This window comes from Mustelus asterias, chromosome 9, assembly GCF_964213995.1.
Source record: "Mustelus asterias chromosome 9, sMusAst1.hap1.1, whole genome shotgun sequence".
Lineage (NCBI taxonomy): Eukaryota > Metazoa > Chordata > Chondrichthyes > Carcharhiniformes > Triakidae > Mustelus > Mustelus asterias.
In genome coordinates, this window is record NC_135809.1 from 61,355,127 (window position 1) to 61,372,896 (window position 17,770).

The window sequence follows — 17,770 nt, forward strand, 5'->3', positions numbered from 1 at the left end:
GGATGTGGCTGTCACTGGCTAGGCCAGGATTTATTGCCCATCCCTGTTTGCCCTTGAGAAGGTGGTGGTGAGCTATCTTCTGGAACGACAGCAGTCTGTGTTGTATAGGTACGCCCACAGTGCTGTTAGCGGGGGGGGGGTCCAGGAATTTGACCCAGCAGCAGTGAAGGAACGGTGATGTATTTCCAAGTCAAGATGGTGATTGACTTGGAAGGGAACCTCCAGGTGGTGCTGTTCCCATGTATCTGCTTCCCTTGTCCTTCTGGATGGAAATTGCTGTCTGGATGTCTGTGTAAGTGGGCAATGATCACAGCTTAATTCCCTGTCCCTGGCACCTGGAGAATTATGGGAGGATGCATAACATTGGACTGTTTTCCCAGGATGCCCAAGCCTTGCCTTGAGGATGGGAACAATTTGAGTCACTGTGTTTAAAATAGCTGCAGCCAAAGACAGTCCTGGAGGATGAGATTTCCCCCTCCTTCCATTTCAGTTGATTGATTTGATTTGATTTATTATTGTCACATGTATTAACATACAGTGAAAAGTATTGTTTCTTGCGCGCTATACAGACAAAACATACCGTTCATAGAGAAGGAAACGAGAGAATGCAGAATGTAGTGTTACAGTCATAGCCAGGGTGTAGAGAAAGATCAACTTGATGCAAGGTAGGTCCATCCAAAAATCTGACAGCAGCGGGAAGAAGCTGTTCTTGAGTCGGTTGGTACACGATCTCAGACTTTTCTATCTTTTTTTCCGATGGAAGAAGGTGGAAGAGAGAATGTCCGGGGTGCGTGGGGTCCTTAATTACGCTGGCTGCTTTGCCGAGGCAGCAGGAAATGTAGACAGAGTCAATGGATGGGAGGCTGGTTTGCGTGATGGATTGGGCTACATTCACGATCTTTTATAGTTTCTTCCAGTCTTGGGCAGAGCAGGAGCCATACCAAGCTGTGATACAACCAGAAAGAATGCTTTCTATGATGCATCTGTAAAAGTTGGTGAGAGTCGTAGCTGACATGCCAAATTTCCTTAGTCTTCTGAGAAAGTAGAGGTGTTGGTGGGCTTTCTTAACTATAGTGTTGGCATGGGGGGACCAGGACAGGTTGCTGGTGATCTGGACACCTAAAAACTTGAAGCTCTCGACCCTTTCTACTTCGTCCCCATTGATATAGACAGGGGCATGTTCTCCTCTATGCTTCCTGAAGTCGCTGACAATCTCCTTTGTTTTGTTGACATTGAGGGAGAGATTATTGTTGCCGCACCAATTCACCAGATTCTCTATCTCATTCCTGTACTCTGTCTCGTCATTGTTTGAGATCCGACCCACTACAGTAATGTCGTCAGCAAACTTGAAAATCGAGCTGGAGGGGAATTTGGCCAGACAATCATAGGTGTATAAGGAGTATAGTAGGGGGCTGAGAACACAGCCTTGTGGGGCATCGGCGTTGAGGATGATCTTGGAGAAGATGCTGTTGCCTATCCTTACTGATGTGGTCTGTGGGTTAGGAAGTTCAAGATCCAGTCACAGAGGGAGGAGCCGAGGCCCAGGCCACAGAGTTTGGAGATGAGTTTCGTCGGAATAATGGTGTTGAAGGATGAGCTGCAGTCAATAAATAAGAATCTGACATAGGTGTCTTTGTTATCTAGGTGTTACAGGATTAAATGCAGGGCCAGGGATATGGCGTCTGGTGTGGACCTGTTGCGGTGGTAGGCGAACTGTAGTAGATCCAGGCAGTCCGGGAGGCTGGAATTGATTTGTGTGATGATTAGCCTTTCGAAGCACTTCATAATGGTGGATGTCAGGGCCACCGGACAATAGTCATTAAGGCACGCTGCTTGGTTTTTCTTTGATGCTGGGGTGTTGGTCGTCTCCTTGAAGCAGATAGGGACCTCAGATTGTTGCAAAGATAAATTGAAGATGTCTGCGAATTCCCCCGCCAGCTGATCCGCGCAGGATCTGAGTGCTCGTCTGGGTACCCCATCCAGGCCAGTCGCTTTCTGTGGGTTGACCTTCGAGAAAACTGCACTGACATCTGCAATGGTGACCTCAGATACAGGTTACAGATACATTTAGATTCAGATACATTTATCCCTCTCCCATGTTGGCATGGTGCCCAATAGAGAACTAGAGGGCAGAGATTTAAAATGATAGTCCAAGAAAGCAGTGGTGACTTGAGGAAAACCGTTTCTTACACAGTGGGTGGTTGGGATCTGGAATGTATTCTCCATTCATGGCTTTCAAAAGAAAATTCGATCATTATCTAAAAAGGGGAAACAATTATTGAAAGGCTATGGGAAAAGGGCGGGGGCGTGAGAGTAAATGAGTCACTTACACTGAGCTGGCTTGGGCAGTGGGACAAATGGCCTCCTTTGCTGTAACTACTCTACGATTCTATAAATGAATATCTAGCCCTGGACCTAGCATCCCCCTCCACCCACCCTCTGTCAGGGAAGGAAGAAGGTTCTGAGGTTTCAGTTGCGGGCATCAGTGCTTAAGGATGTCTGACTGTGGACTGTCGACAGCAGAATTAGGCCTGTTATGATGGCCACAAGGGCTCCATGGGTCTCATAGAGTATGACCTCCCCCATTAGGCGACTAGAGGCTCATCCAATAGAGAAGGAGCAGCAGGGGGTTTAAAACCACCTGGCTTCACTCAGCCTGGCGGTCGATAGACTTGGGACTTACTTGCTCTCTGTAACCATCGAACGGCGCTCAAATACCACTGTAAATAAATTGGTGATTCGTGATGGAAAACTGGCCTCAGTAAGATTATTACAAGGCCCTATTGCCAGAAGCCATTGCTGCTGTTAACAGCTGCTGAAGCTAGGAACAGGCCTGAAACTGGGAGATGTTAAGATCAGGTTAGTGAAATAAGCCAAACACAGGACTAAAACAAGGTTGAAACATCTGGACGGGGGGTGTCATAGATTCATATAGTACAGAGGAAGCCCTTTGGCCTATTGAGTCTGCACCAGCTAAATCTACACTAATCCCACTTTCCAGCACTTGGCCCATAGCCTTGCATGTTATGATATTTCAAGTGCTCATCCACATACTTTTTAAATGGTTGTGAGGTTTACCACCTCTAATATCCTGCCAGGCAGTGCATTCCATGCTCCCACCACCCTCTGGGTGAAAAATTGTTTTTCAAATCCCCTCTAAATCACCTACGTCATTTTAAAGTCATTCCCCCCTCATTATTGACTTGTCAGCTAAGGGGAACAGCTGCTTCCTATCCATCCTGTCCATACCCCTCATAATCTTATACACCTCAATCATGTTCCTCCTCAGCCTTCTCTGCTCTAACCCACACCTATCCAGCCTCTCTTCATAGCTCAAATGCTTCATGCCAGGCAACATCCTCGTGAATCTCCTCTGCACCCTCTCCAGTGCAATCACACTCTTCCTATAGTGAGGTGACCAGAACTGCACACACTACTCTAGCTGTGGCCTAACTAAAGTATTATACAGCTCCATCATAACCGCCCTGCTCTTATAATCTGTGATGTGGTGATGTGAACAGAATTCCCACTCACCTGAAGAAGGGGCTTGCAGCTCCGAAAGCTTGTGTGGCTTTTGCTACCAAATAAACCTGTTGGACTTTAACCTGGTGTTGTTAAACTTCTTACTTATAATCTGTGCCACAACTGGTAAAGACAAGTGTCGTGTATGCCTTCTTAACTACCCTATTAACCTTGCCTCTTTCAGGAATCTGTGAACAAGCACCCCCAGATCCTTCTGTTCCTCCGAGCTTCCTAGTGTCCTGCCATTCACTGAGTACTCCCTCAACTTGTTACTCCTTTCAAAATGCATCTCCTCACACTTTTCAGGGTTAAATTCTATCTGCCACTGAATAGGGAATGGGGTCAGGAGAATTGGGCATAATAAATGTATTTAAATATAATAGGGCGGCACGGTAGCACAGTGGTTAGCACTGCTGCTTCACAGCTCCAGGGTCCCGGGTTCGATTCCCGGCTCGGGTCACTGTCTGTGTGGAGTTTGCACATTCTCCTCGTGTCTGCGTGGGTTTCCTCCGGGTGCTCCGGTTTCCTCCCACAGTCCAAAGATGTGCGGGTTAGGTTGATTGGCCAGGTTAAAAAAAAAATTGCCCCTTAGAGTCCTGGGATGCGTAGGTTAGAGGGATTGGCGGGTAAAATATGTGGGGGTAGGGCCTGGGTGGGATTGTGGTCGGTGCAGACTCGATGGGCCGAATGGCCTCCTTCTGCACTGTAGGGTTTCTATGATTTCTATTTTGGATGGTATTATTAATATCTGGTGTTTGTTTGATAGAAAGACTGATAGCACTGTGATAAACTAAAAAGTTTTGGGGGAATGATTTGTCGGCCACATCCATTTATGGAGCATATATTCCAGAACCATATATTCAAACATGAGGCACCAGTCTCTTAAATAACTCCCAAACAGACATTAAGATTACCAGCAAAATGGCAGGTAGCATATTTGTGTCATTTTTATCACATGTTGTGATGGCAGGACTGACAAGGTAGAAGTGGAATAGAAAGGCACATGTTAGGTGACAACAAAGAGATAGCAAGGAGAAAACTATACTTTAGGAAGAGGTACAGGGAGCCACCTTAATTCCTCAGCCCTATTGAAGCAACAGTGATTCGGACAATACAAGGAGATGATGTCAAAGCTAGCACAAACCTGTCTGGAAAGTATGTGAGGAGGTGCAGGGATCAGCTGCTACACCTGAGTGGTCATGCCTGAGGTGCAGCTAATAGTGGGCCTCAGGCCTTATTGGCATTGAGCCAATGAGTTGCAGACAATAACAGGTACGAATTAGGATTAGGATGAAAAATGCTTGTCCACTGCATATCCAGCAGCAGCTCCCAGATTGATGCAGGGGAGAAACAGGGAAGAGGGCATTCATAGAAAATCATAGAAACCCGACAGTACAGAAAGAGGCCATTCGGCCCATCGAGTCTGCACCGACCACAATCCCACCCAGGCCCTGCCCCCATATCCCTACATATTTTACCCGCTAATCCCTCTAATCTACGCATCCCAGGACACTAAGGGGCAATTTTAGCATGGCCAATCAACCTAACCCGCACATCTTTGGGCTGTGGGAGGAAACTGGAGCACCCAGAAGAAACCCACGCAGACACGAGGAGAATGTGCAAACTCCACAGTGACCCAAGCCGGGAATCGAACCTGGGCCCCTGGAGCTGTGAGGCAGCAGTGCTAACCACTGTGCCACCGTGCCACCCATTTAGTGGGGTTAATTCTGAAGGTTAACTTAATCCATTAAGTGGGGTTTGGGGGAGATGGCAGTGGCAATTAAGAAGGAGGCAGTGGCAACTATAATGGGGGAAGTCGTTGCTCGGAGTAGTCCATATTCTCTGAATGCCTATTTTAAAACCTTACCTCACTGGTTGTGGCTGGACAGACAGACCTTTAATAGACTCCTTATTTTCAAAGTAACTAATATCTGCACAACAATCTTTTTTAGCCTTTATGAATATGGTGGGCAGTGCCGTTCTAGCTTGCAATGAATATGTGCTTTCTGCCCACCATATTGGAGACTTTGAAGACTGGCACATGATCCTTGATAACTAAGTGCTGCCTGGCCCATTTTCGAGGTTGACAGGTTCAACAGTGATACCATTTCTGTCACTAACTGGGAGAGTGAGTACAATGTTTGAATCCAGTTGAATGCATGACCTGGACAGCTGAGAAGCAGTTTTTTTAAATACAATCACAGAATCCCTACAGTGCAGAAGAAGGCCATTCAGCCCATCGAGCTGCACCGACCACAATCCCACCCAGGCCCCATTCCTGCAACCCAAATGGCTAATCAACCTAAACCACACATCTTTGGACAGGGGGAGGAAACCAAACCAGGCAGCGGAAACCCACGCAGACATGGGGAGAACGTGCAAACTCCACACAGACAGTGATCCGAGGCCGAAATTGAACCCAGGTCCCTGGTGGCTGTGAGGCAGCAGTGCTAACCACTGTGCCACTTCTCATATTAGCTAATATAGATGAGTGAAAGGGAATGGAGGGGGAATGGAAACTATTGCTGGCTTTCCAGATTGGTATCATGTAGTTGACTGCCTGCATGTGTAAATTCAAGGGTCAGCAGTCAATCCGATGGTGTGAATCCATAAAGGATTCTATCTCTTGAATATACAATTAGTCTCAGAAAATGACCCTCATTGCAGGTGGAAAACATGTTTCTTATTTGGGGAGATGGTAGCATTCTGGTGATGTCACTGGAACAGTAATCCAGAGGTCAGGGCTAATGCTCTGGGGACATGGGTTCAAATCCCACCATGGCAGCTAGTGAAATTCAATTAATAAATTTGGAATATAAAGCTAGTCTCAGTAATAGTGATCATGAAACCCATTTGGTTTGCTAATGTCCTCCTTTACCTGGTCTGGCCTACATGTGACTCCAGATCCACAGCAATGTGGTTGACTCTTAAGTGCCCTCAAAATAACTGAGCAAACCACTCAGTTTAAGGGCAATTAGAAATGAGACAACAAATGCTGGTCTTCCCAGCAAAACCTATATCCCATGAGAGATAAAAATGACCCCTATGTCCTTAGCTCGTCTCATGTCATTGGTTTCTTTCAGCATGCTAGAGACAGGGCATAAGGGAAAGCTATTATTACGGGAAATGAAAAACAGACCGTGACAGAGCGGCAGAAGTAACAGTAAATCAATAGCTTGGACTAGAGGTTATAAAAGGATAAAACTGAAATCTCCGAGAATGCACATAGAAATAAATTAAAAATAATTGGAGCTTGTCAGAAAGGAACAGCGATAATCGTGGGAGATTTTAATGTGTGGAGACTGTGATGTTAGTGTACCTTTAAGAGTTTTAAAAAATTTATGCTCACAGCCTTAGGTGATGTAATGGTTGGGAGGAGGAAAAAAAGCTGTGGGTAGGTCAGGTGACAGGAATTCCTTTTCAGTTTCAGTTTTGGGAGTTCGAGTGTTAACAGCTTCAAGCTGAAAGACAAGTCTCTCTCCCTCTCCCTTTTTTTTGGAAATTCTGTTGGTTGCTTTTCTGAAGGGTGAAAATCTGCTGTTGTTGGGGCTAGACCAGAGTCTCTCTGGTGTTTTGGGAAGCTGTCTTGTCTTCAAACTGTTCTAAGTCTCAAAAGTATTTGACTGCAGAATTCAACTAACGGCCTCAATCCCAGTATAATGTGAGCATTAGTCTATGCTGTATTGAATCTGTTAAAGGATTGTTTATGGAAGTTGGTTTGATTGGGTTTCATTAATGGTTATACATTACAGTAGTTATTTTGTTTTTGTTTGTAATTGTTAGAAATTATTGCGAATTTTCTTTCTATACATATTAACTATATTCTTAAATAAACTTTGTTTGATAGAAGCTCCCTCGTGGATCTTTTGAATCACACCTGAAGTGGAACATATCATGCTTATCCTAGCCAAATTCAAGATGCAAAACTTATGATTCAGGCAGGCTTCGTAAAACAATTTGGAGTTTCTAACCTGAACCATAACTGGAAAAGTTACATGGGCAAAGGTAGCCTTGATGAGGAGCTCATAGAATGTTTCTGGGATAGTCTACTAGAACAACATGTTCTGGAGCCAACCAGAGAGCAGGTTATACTAGACCTGGCATTGTGCATCAAGATGGGAGTAATTAATGATCTCAGTGTGAAGGCACTCTGAGGTAGCAGTGACCATAATAATATTGAATTTTACATTCAATTTGAGGGAGAGAGGAGTGGGTCTGAGACTATGTCGAAGTTTTTCGGCCGTTCGTGCTGGCGGGATCTTCTGGTCTCACCAATGGCGCACCCCCACTGTGGGTTTCTTGATGGTGTGGGGTGCATTCAATGGGAAACCCCATTGACAGCAGCAGGTCCAGAGGACCTACTGCTGGCCAATGACAGGCTGCTTCCGCCACTGCGAACCCATTTTGGGTTGAATGGAAAATCCCACCTTAGTTTTTAAACTTATATAAGTGCAATTATGACGGCATGAAAGCAGAGTTGGCTAAAGTGAATTGGCAAATTAGGTTAACGAATAGATCAATAGGGATATGGTGGCAAGTAATTAAGAACATATTTCAGAAGGCACAGAATACATTACAGTAAGAAAACGACCATTTGATGGCCCCCACCATTCATGGAACTAGAAAGATAATATCAAAGTTAAAGAAAAAGCATATGCTAGTGCAAAACCAGGTGGTAGGTCTGAAGATTGGACAGAATATAAGGTAAGAAGTTTAACAACACCAGGTTAAAGTCCAACAGGTTTATTTGGAAGCAAAAGCCACACAAGCTTTCGGAGCTGCAAGCCCCTTCTTCAGGTGAGTGGGAATTCTGTTCACAAACAGAGCATATAAAGACACAAACTCAATTTACATGAATAATGGTTGGAATGCGAATACTTACAACTAATCAAGTCTTTAAGCGGATGAGATGTAAAATTGCATCTGGAAACTGGCAGTTGTTATAAGGAATATAAGGAACAGCAAAAGATGACTCAAAGATTAATGAGGAGGGAAAAATTAGAGTACAAGGAAAAACTAGCCAGAAACATAAGAACAAATAGTAGGAGTTTTTAGAAACATTTAAATAAGAGTTAACAAAGTGAGCATTGGTCTGATAGAAAGTGAGCCTAGAGAATTGATATTGGAAAACAAGGAGATGGCAGATGCATTGAACAGGTATTTTGCATCAGTCTTCACTATAGAGGATACAAGTAACATTCCAGAAGCAGCAATGAACCAGGAAGTGGAAGGGAGGGAGGAACTCAGGAAAATTACAGTCACCAGAGAAGTAAGTGGTACTGAGTAAATTGTTGGAGCTGTGGGCTGACAAGAGCCCGGGTCCTGACAGACATCACCCTGGGGTCTTTAAAGAAGTGGCTCATGAGATAGTTGATGCAATGGTTTTAATTTTACAAAACACCTTAGATTCGGGGAAAGTTCCATTAGGTTAGAAGATAGCAAATGTAACTCCATCATTCAAAAAGGGAGAGAAAACGGTAGAAGATATTATTAAAGAAATTATAACAAGGCATTTGGATAAACGCAAGGTAATCAGCCAGAGTCAACAGTTTTGTGAAAGGGAAATTATGCTTAACCGACCTATTGGAGATTTTTGAGGAAGTAACATAGAACCATAGAATCCCTACAGTGCAGGAGGCAGCCATTCGGCACAATATTGTGGATAAAGGGGCTTCAGTGAATGTACTGTACTTAGATTTCCAGAGGGCAGTTAATAAAGTACCACACCAAAGGTTATTGTGGAAAATAAAAGCTCCTGTTATAGGGGGTAATATATTGGCATTGATAGAAGATTGACTAGCTAACAGGCAGTAGTGAGCAGGCAAAAATGGGTCTTTGTCAGGTTGGCAAAAATGTATTTCAGTGCTGAGACCTCAACTGTTTACAACTTATATAAATGACTTGGAGGAAGGGATTGAAGGGAGGATTGCCCAATTTGCTGATGACATGAAGATTGGTAGGAAGGTAAGTTGTGAAGAGAACTTAAGGAGGCTACAAAGAGATGTAAATAGGTTAAATGATCAGGGCAAAGATCAGGAAAATGGAGTACAATGTGGGAAAATGTGAAGTTATCCATTTTGAAAGGAAGAACAAAAAAGAAATGTATTATCCAAACATTGCAGAGCTCTGAGCTGTAAAGGGATCTGGACAACCATAGAGCATCAAACCACAAAAGACTAGTATGCAGGTACAGCGAGTAATTGGGAAAGCTAATAGAATGTTATCATTTATTGTGAGAGAAATTGAATATAAAGTAGGGAGGTTATGCTTTAGTTGTACAGGGCACTAGTGAGACCGTTTCCCATTGTCATTACCTGTAGATAGACACTGCATCACCTGATCTACACATCATACTCAGCAAGTTGTGGTGTGTCAAAAGTGGATCCTGCATCTAGCAAGATTTGATCTCCATGACCTCTCCAAATGGAATCTTATTCTCTCACTGTCTGTTCTGTGATTCAATTCTGGCTACCCTATAATCTGACACTTAAAACTGTAGGTGGGATTTTATGGCCCTTCTTGTCAGTAAGATCTTCCAGTCCTGCCAAAGGTGAGCCCTTTGAAAATCCTGCCTTGTGTAACTTCTAGTCTTCCATTTGACCCCTTTGTGAGTTATCACTTGGTTTGTGTGACCAAGAGGTCCAGACCTGGTGCACAAGCTTTAGGTTAATAAAAGCTTTGCTAATTTCATTGCTTACAATTTGTTGTGTAGTTTGATATAAGAAGAAAAGAATACGTTGTCTATGAAATAACTCTTTTTTCTTCCTCAGTTTCCTTTTATAACATCTTGAATCACATTCGGAAACAATCTGTTAGGATTTTATTGTTTATGAGCCACTCAGGAAATTGGTTTCATGTGAATGGTTGAAAGACCATTTGGCTTTGGTTGTTTACAGATCTGGTCACTTTAAGTACAATGTACCACAATGAGATACATTGACATGGTCCTTATTTCAGTGCTGTTGAGATATTGGTAACAATGATACTCCAGAACAACTGAAGGGAAATGATTCTTTGTAGAAAACTGTTTTTCTGGTGGGTAACGAATGATTCTTACTGACATCAATTTCTCATGGATACAAGAAGGCTCTAATTGGTTAGCCATTGATCTACAGCAAAGGTAGCCCTTATTTTTTATTTTATTCTTTCTTGGCACATGGACAGCACTGGGAAGACCAGCATTTGCTGCCCATCCCTAATTACCCCTGAACTGAGTGGTTTGCTTAGCCACTTTAGAAGGCAGTGAGCTCAGCTATTTTAGAGGAAGGTTAAGAATCAGCCAGACCGTGTAAGGACTGCAGACTTCCTTCCCTAAAGGGCATTAGTGAACCAGATGGGTTTTTACAACAACGGACAATAGTTTCATGGTCACCATTACTGATGATTTATATTCCAGATGTAGTGATGGGATTTGAATCCATACCCTAGCCTGGGCTCTCTGGCCTAGTAACAATACCACTACCCCATCATCTCCCCAATATTTGTACCAAGATACAGGATAGTCCTCACTCGGCAGTGATTGGTCAAGAGGCAAGCCATTGATGTTTTTTGCTTTGTAAAGGTCTTTTGCTAATTTTTGTGAAATTACCTTTCTTTTTTCAGTTTCACAATAAGGTGACATGTTTCATGTTGCATCACATCGAGGAGCCGTGTTCGCTAGGTGTGCACGCTGCAGTCATTATTCCCCCGACATGGATTATAAAGGTGAAAAAACCACAGGTATAAAGCACAGAGCATCCGCCATCTGCCTCATATCCATTCTCAGTACTCTTTCCTTGAGGTTCTACATCATTTTAGGGAGCCTCAGTATGAGGTAGGGATGTCACCATATCAACTTCAACAGTACCATAACCATCCAGAAAATATCCTGACATTTACCAATCAAGATATTTAACCACTCCACTGGCATGTCATGCTACTTTGAACGGCTTCATGTGGCGCTACGCTTTGGCTGACATGGAAATGTCGGACGCTTCTTTCTAATGAGGTGGAATATTGAATATTAACAAAACTAGTGTCATTGTTGACCATTTGTTGCTGCATGCCCTTCTTTGAAAGTGTGTAACATGTCTTACATTTGAGTCAAAGCATGAGCATGGTTAAATACGATATAATTACACAGCGCATGAAACGTTCTGACCCAAGTTATTATTCAGTGTTGTTACAAACCTGCTCAGTAGGGAAGGTCAAAGAGGCCTGTAAAGAGTGTTAATCATGGGGGATTTCAGTTCCAGGAATATTGACTGGCAAAACAGTGGAGGAAAAACAATGAAGAAATGTATGTTTTTAGAGGTGGTGCAGTATTGCTTCCTTACTCAGTTCATCAAACAAGCAGCAGTCGCCATATAGGCTTTCCTAAAAATAATCTTGAGCCACAGCCCAGCTCTTGTACATAAGGTGACTCTAGGGAATACATAGGGCTCAGTGATTGCAGCAGTTTGCTGATGCCTTTCTGGTGAGTGGTCTACCACTTTAGTCAATGCCAGCATTTCTCTCCCAATGACAGTAACAATTTTCTGATGTAAACTATCCAGCTGAACACTACCAGCTCAGATTATCTGGTTTTAGTTTGGACAACACACTGTTCAGATACACATGCCAGAAGACTTCAAGTCTAAAATGAAGTGATTATCACCTGGTAATTTAGGGCTACTAGCCATGCCTGTTTTCGGATCTGGGAGCAAAATCTTCCATTCTGAAATCTAGCTGGGAGCTTTCTACTTGGGATTCTGGTGCTGCCCATACACGATCTTGTGCTATTTAACTCATTACTTATTTACCCGTGCAGAGAACGGTGAATGTGATGGCATGGGCTGGGCAGCAAGTCACCATTCCCACCGTTACTCCATGGGGTCAAAGGTCTGACTGCCATATTTAGAGGGCAATTGGACAATCTCCATCCCTTCCTCCCTCAGCCCACCTTTCATTTCCAGCCTCCTCTCCACCCTAGCCCCCACCCCCATTCCTTGCCTCCACTTCAGCCCTAATCCCACCCCCATTTCCATGTCTGTTGCACCCTAACCCCCACCTCCCCCCATTTCCAGTCTCCGCTCCACCCTAACTCCCACCCTCCCATTTCCAGTCTCTGCTCCACCCTATCCCCCACCCTCCCATTTCCAGTGTCTGGTCCACCCTAACCCCCACCCCCCCATTCCCAGTGTCTGCTCTACCCTAACCTCCACCCCCCACATTTCCAGCCTCCGCTCCACCCTAACTCTCACCCCCCCATTTTCAGTGTCTGCTCCACCCTAACCGCCACCCCACATTTCCAGCCTCTGCTCCACCTCTAATCCCCATTCCCCATTTCCAGTGTCTGCTCCACCCTAACCCCCACCCCACATTCCAGTTTTTGTGCAGCTTGTGTTATCGACACCTGATATGAGTGAAGTTGCGAGTGGTCCCCAAGAGGCAAAAGCAGCCTTTACTGACCTCAAAGTCCTGGAAAAAGTAGAGCTCGCCAGGTGCACTTATATACAGTAATAAAACAGATATTGGAATTTCCCGCTTGTGGGGAGTTTAATTTTATGGGAGAACTTAATTTTAGCAAGGTGGCCTTTTAATGAGCATGCATGAGTTGTTAATACAAGCAAGAAGGCTTCCCGACATTGTTCATCAGGAAACTCGACCTGCCTTGAGCAAACTCTTAAAGTTCCCAGAACAGAATTCCAACAGTTCATTCCAACATCGAGAAATTGATTTTTGCCCTCACGCCAAATTACCACCACCCCCTGTGCTTCCCATTGCTAGTGTGATCGGAGGTTTCTGCCCTGAAAGACTGTCTTGCCCTTTCTCTCCCAATTGAATTGTTGGCCCTTGCCCTGTCACCGCAGCTTCATTTATATTTACATGGTCAGGGACATATCTCCTGCATTGCAGACCTTCCTTAACTCTTTGACATTGGCTCTAATTGGCTAAGATGTCCAAAGATGTGCATGTTAGCTTGATTGGTCATGCTAAATTGACCTTTGTGTTAGGGGATTAGCAGGGTAAATAAGTGAAGTTCTGGGAATAGGGCCTGGGTGGGATTGTGGTTGGTGCAGACTCAATGAGCCGAATGGCCTCATTCTGCACTGCAGGGATTCTGTGATTATGAGCCATCACCTTGACAGAATCATTCGGCAATGCCACACTCATTAGTATCTCAATTGCATGACCTGTTTCTGGAATAATCATTACATTTATATGTTCAGTTTGAAGTTGCCCATTAACAATGCAGTAATCACTTGTAGTCAGTCTTATCTTGCGCCAGTTAAACTGCACTACATAATATAATCAAATAGCTGAGATAAACAGGCCCAGGCAAACATCTAGCAGTCAGTGTACAAGTTACTTAAAATATGGCATTAGCATTAAGGAATCCAAAGATCATCGAGCTAGCATCCATGAAGGTGTTTTCTGATAAGGAAAGGTTGAGCATTGAGCTTTGAAAGTATATTGCATTTCTATAGGTAGGAGGTGATTCATTTTCCCTCCTTTGGATACTATTGGTCTGAATTTCTGTGGATTTATTCGGAGCTTGGAGACTCCCTGACCACGGGTGCTGGTCACAAAAGTGTCTGCAGAGGTTGGGCTATTTCGATAGTAACAGGCTGTGTTTTTCAAGTAGGAAATGTACATTTGAGTGTCTGCTGAGAAAAGCTCTAAAACTGATATAAACAGGTCTTCATTGATCTAGTAACTCTTCCACTGTTAATTTGCCAAGAGAATTGTTCACCCATGTGGTTGGAAAGTGATGTTTTTCTCTTAGTAATTAGCTTTATTGGCATTCTTATGGTGGCATTCCTTGTTGATGTTGTCTGGGCAAGAGCTTTTGCGTTGTAAGAAATATATCCAAGACCATTTCTTACAAGCTTTGATTTAGCCTGAAGCAACAAAAGCCAGCTTTATCCTACCACCATTTCTTTCTACCCCTCCATTGTCTCTGACTTGTCACACTACTGGTTCGACATCCAGTCCTGAGCAGAAATGTCCTCTATATTGGGAAGATTCAAGCCATCATCTTTGATCCCTGTCCCTCTTTGGTGAGGTAAGGTACCCTTTTGGGGAGGTTCTGGTACCCCTTTGGGAGAGATAAAGTACCCATTGAGAAAGGTCCTTTGGGAGAGGTATGGTGCCCTTTTGGGTTGTTTAAAGTAGACATGAATGTACATAAAAAGTGGATAAACTGAGTGGAGCTATTGAGGCATTTAAATCCCGATCCTCTTTGAATTTTTGAAAAGAAAAGCAGTATGTAGTTGAAAAATATCAGTGCTTGCAATTTCAATGAGTGTTGACATAAGCCTAAAAGTTATCACTTTCGGGTTAGAGCTACTTGACTAATTTGCAACCTATCATTATCTCAGTGCGGGGCTTATAAATTCACAGTTTGAATGACAGCTCCAATATAAAGTCTTTGATGTGGGGCCATGAATACAAATGTTTCTTTTCATAATAGATTAAATCGTTGAATGAAATATTTGTTGAAGGAAATGTTTGTTTTTATAAAGGATTAAGTATGTGATGTAATTTAAATGGATTGGATGTGTTTTTATCAATGTATGTTTTTTAAACAGTGAAATGATCAATATTTATTATCATCATGGCCCCTGAGGAACTGGTGAATACTGAATGAGTTGGCATGGAGGGTGTAATGGCAAAGATGGGAATGGGTTGGCATGATGCAGCACTAAGTTGGCATAAGGGCCACAAAGGGCTATAGGGATGAATAGAGGAGCACAAGTTGACATGGATGTTATGAAGGACCATAGGGAGTGGGTGGAGGTATAGAGGGTTTTTTTTTAACAGCTTAGATGAAGTCCCAAAACATTGAGACAGACCTTTCAAACCTCCACACCTGGCAGCTTGTGTGAACTCCTCCACGCTCTTTTTTTGAGGGAGGTTATTGAAAGTGATAACAAAATAACTTAAAACTGTAGCAGGGGTGATGAAAAATGAGAACAAATTAAATTGCCAGTATATCAATGTCCAGAGCATCAGCAATGTTAAAGTGTAAGAAATCACAAAGTTTATGGAACAAACCAATAAACCTGTGGCAGGGTGGGGACAGTCATCCAAGCAAAAGTTCTTTATTCAATACACAGAGTGCAAAGTGACAAATAAATGAGTTAGAAGCGCAAATTCAATTAAAAGGATATGGGTGGGATTTTCTGGGCACCCCCCCCGCACCATGTGGTGTGTTTTCCGGTGGCAGAGGTGGCTCACCATTGGTTGCTGGCAGGATCTTCCAGTCCCAGCGATATTTATAGCAATTTGTGTGACTTACCCACCTTGCTGCGGGGAGATCATCTTCAGCAGGAACAGAAGATCCCGCCGATAATAGCTATTGGAGAGACCTGGGCCGGAATTAGAACAAACAACAAAGAAAATTACAGCACAGGAACAGGCCCTTCGGCCCTCCAAGCCTGCACCGACCATGCTGCCCGACTTAATTCTCCACTATTTATGCCTGTAGGGTTCTCCGGTCCTGCCGGTGGCACACTCCTTGCCACGGGTTTCCTGGCACCATGGGTTGGCTTTAAAGGGAATTCCCATTGACAGCAGCAGGACCAGAGGATCCTGCCATCAGCAAACAGTGCACCGCGTCCTGCCGCTGGGAAAATCGCTGAGGGGAGGCCAGAGAATCTCATTATCGGCTCCAAACATGATTCGGAGCAAAATACTCCACACATTAGAAGGGAGAGGAAAACTGGAAAAGGAGAAACTGCAAAGTTGTAAAAAAGGCACAGAGAGAAGGGAATTCAGTAAGCGTGACCAGGCAGTGGAAACAGTGTGGGTAGAATTAATGAAGTGCAAAGGATGCAAAGGCTCTGGTGGGAGTTGTTTGCTCTGCTCCTGACATTAATGGGGGATGTATAAATGCCAAGAGCAGGGAAACATGCAGAAAAATTAATGTGGTTATAATGGATTATTTTAATTTTCACATCAACTGGGAGAAGCAGAATACATTGAGTCGTCGGGACAGCGAATTTCTAGAACGTAATCAGGAGAATTTCTGGAACAATATGTTAAAATAATATTCTACACATAGCAATGAGTCAAAAAACAATTAGTAAACCATCTTGTTAATGTCATGTCAATTATATTAAGATTGAGAGAAATAGATGATGGCTATTAATTGTCTTTGAGCACATATAAAAAGGAGGCAGTTAGGACACTGGGAGAAGAGCAGGAGAGCTGTGACACTGAACAAGTCAATAAACTCTCTCAAAGAAAAACTCTGCGTCTTAGTGTCAGCTTCATCAACTGTTTTGGATCATATTAGCAATCCAGCTGCAATGGAACATCTGATGAATAGTGACAATAATTTGATTGAATTTTACATGAGGTTTGAAAGGGAGAAAAGAGAGTACTGGAGTGATAAAGGTGGACAAAGAGTTTCTCTGTGAGGTAGAGAGGTTATAATTGTAAATGTAACAGTAATGAAGATGTTTATGTAGTTAGTGCACCCCATGCACAGAAGAATATCTTTGCCCATATTTCTGCTACTTTCTGGGCAAATCTGGCCTCCTGAGCTCTTAAAAAATAGGTCTTGATCATTGATGAGAAACAGTTTGGCTTCTAAATAGCTTACTTAAACTATGTTATATTGATAAAGAAGAGCAAAAGAATCTTCCCAGGAGTTTTCTATTTCCTTATGAACCTTTTATAATTCACACAGAGCTTGATTATGTTGACAAGAACACAAGGAATAGGAGCAGGAGTTGGTCCATCGAGACTGCAACATAATTCAATATGATCATGCCTGATCTTGGGCTTCAACTCCACTTTCCCTCCTGCTCCCCACAATGCTTAATTCCCTGAGAGACAAAAAATCTGTCTAGCCCAGCTTTAAATATACTTAATGATTGAATTTCCACACCCCTCTGAGGTAGGGAAACCGGAGTTCTTACCCCTGGCGTTAGCAACGGCTGTGAGGTGGAATTCATCCACTTCATCCACCTTAAGCATTTAAATTCATGCAGAGAGTGAAACATCCACCAGCCCAGCTGTTCAGAGATCGGGGCACCTTTTTTAAAGGGACCCTAATCTTCACGTTCATAGAGTGCCTGCCCGCTCCCATACAACAGAATTATGACCCCCCCCCCCCCCCTCCACCCCACCACTAATCATAGGAACACTCCAACCCCTCAGCAAAGAGGTGGATCCTTCCCCCACCACTAAAATAATGGGTCACCCCACGCCCCCCCACACACACACAAACACACACACACTATGCAGGGATGAAGGTGACATTACCCCTCTCCCCACC

At 43.6% G+C, this 17,770-nt stretch overlaps 1 protein-coding gene across 1 annotated transcript in view; it reads left to right on the forward strand.

Annotated features, from left to right (window-relative positions):
• Positions 1 to 17,770, forward strand: part of LOC144499231 (diacylglycerol kinase iota-like) — a 207,635-nt gene that overhangs the window by 93,882 nt on the left and 95,983 nt on the right. The window contains exon 8 of the mRNA XM_078221349.1: positions 11,125 to 11,241. Coding sequence (XP_078077475.1) covers positions 11,125 to 11,241 — 117 coding nt within the window. The remainder of the gene's footprint in view (positions 1 to 11,124; positions 11,242 to 17,770) is intronic.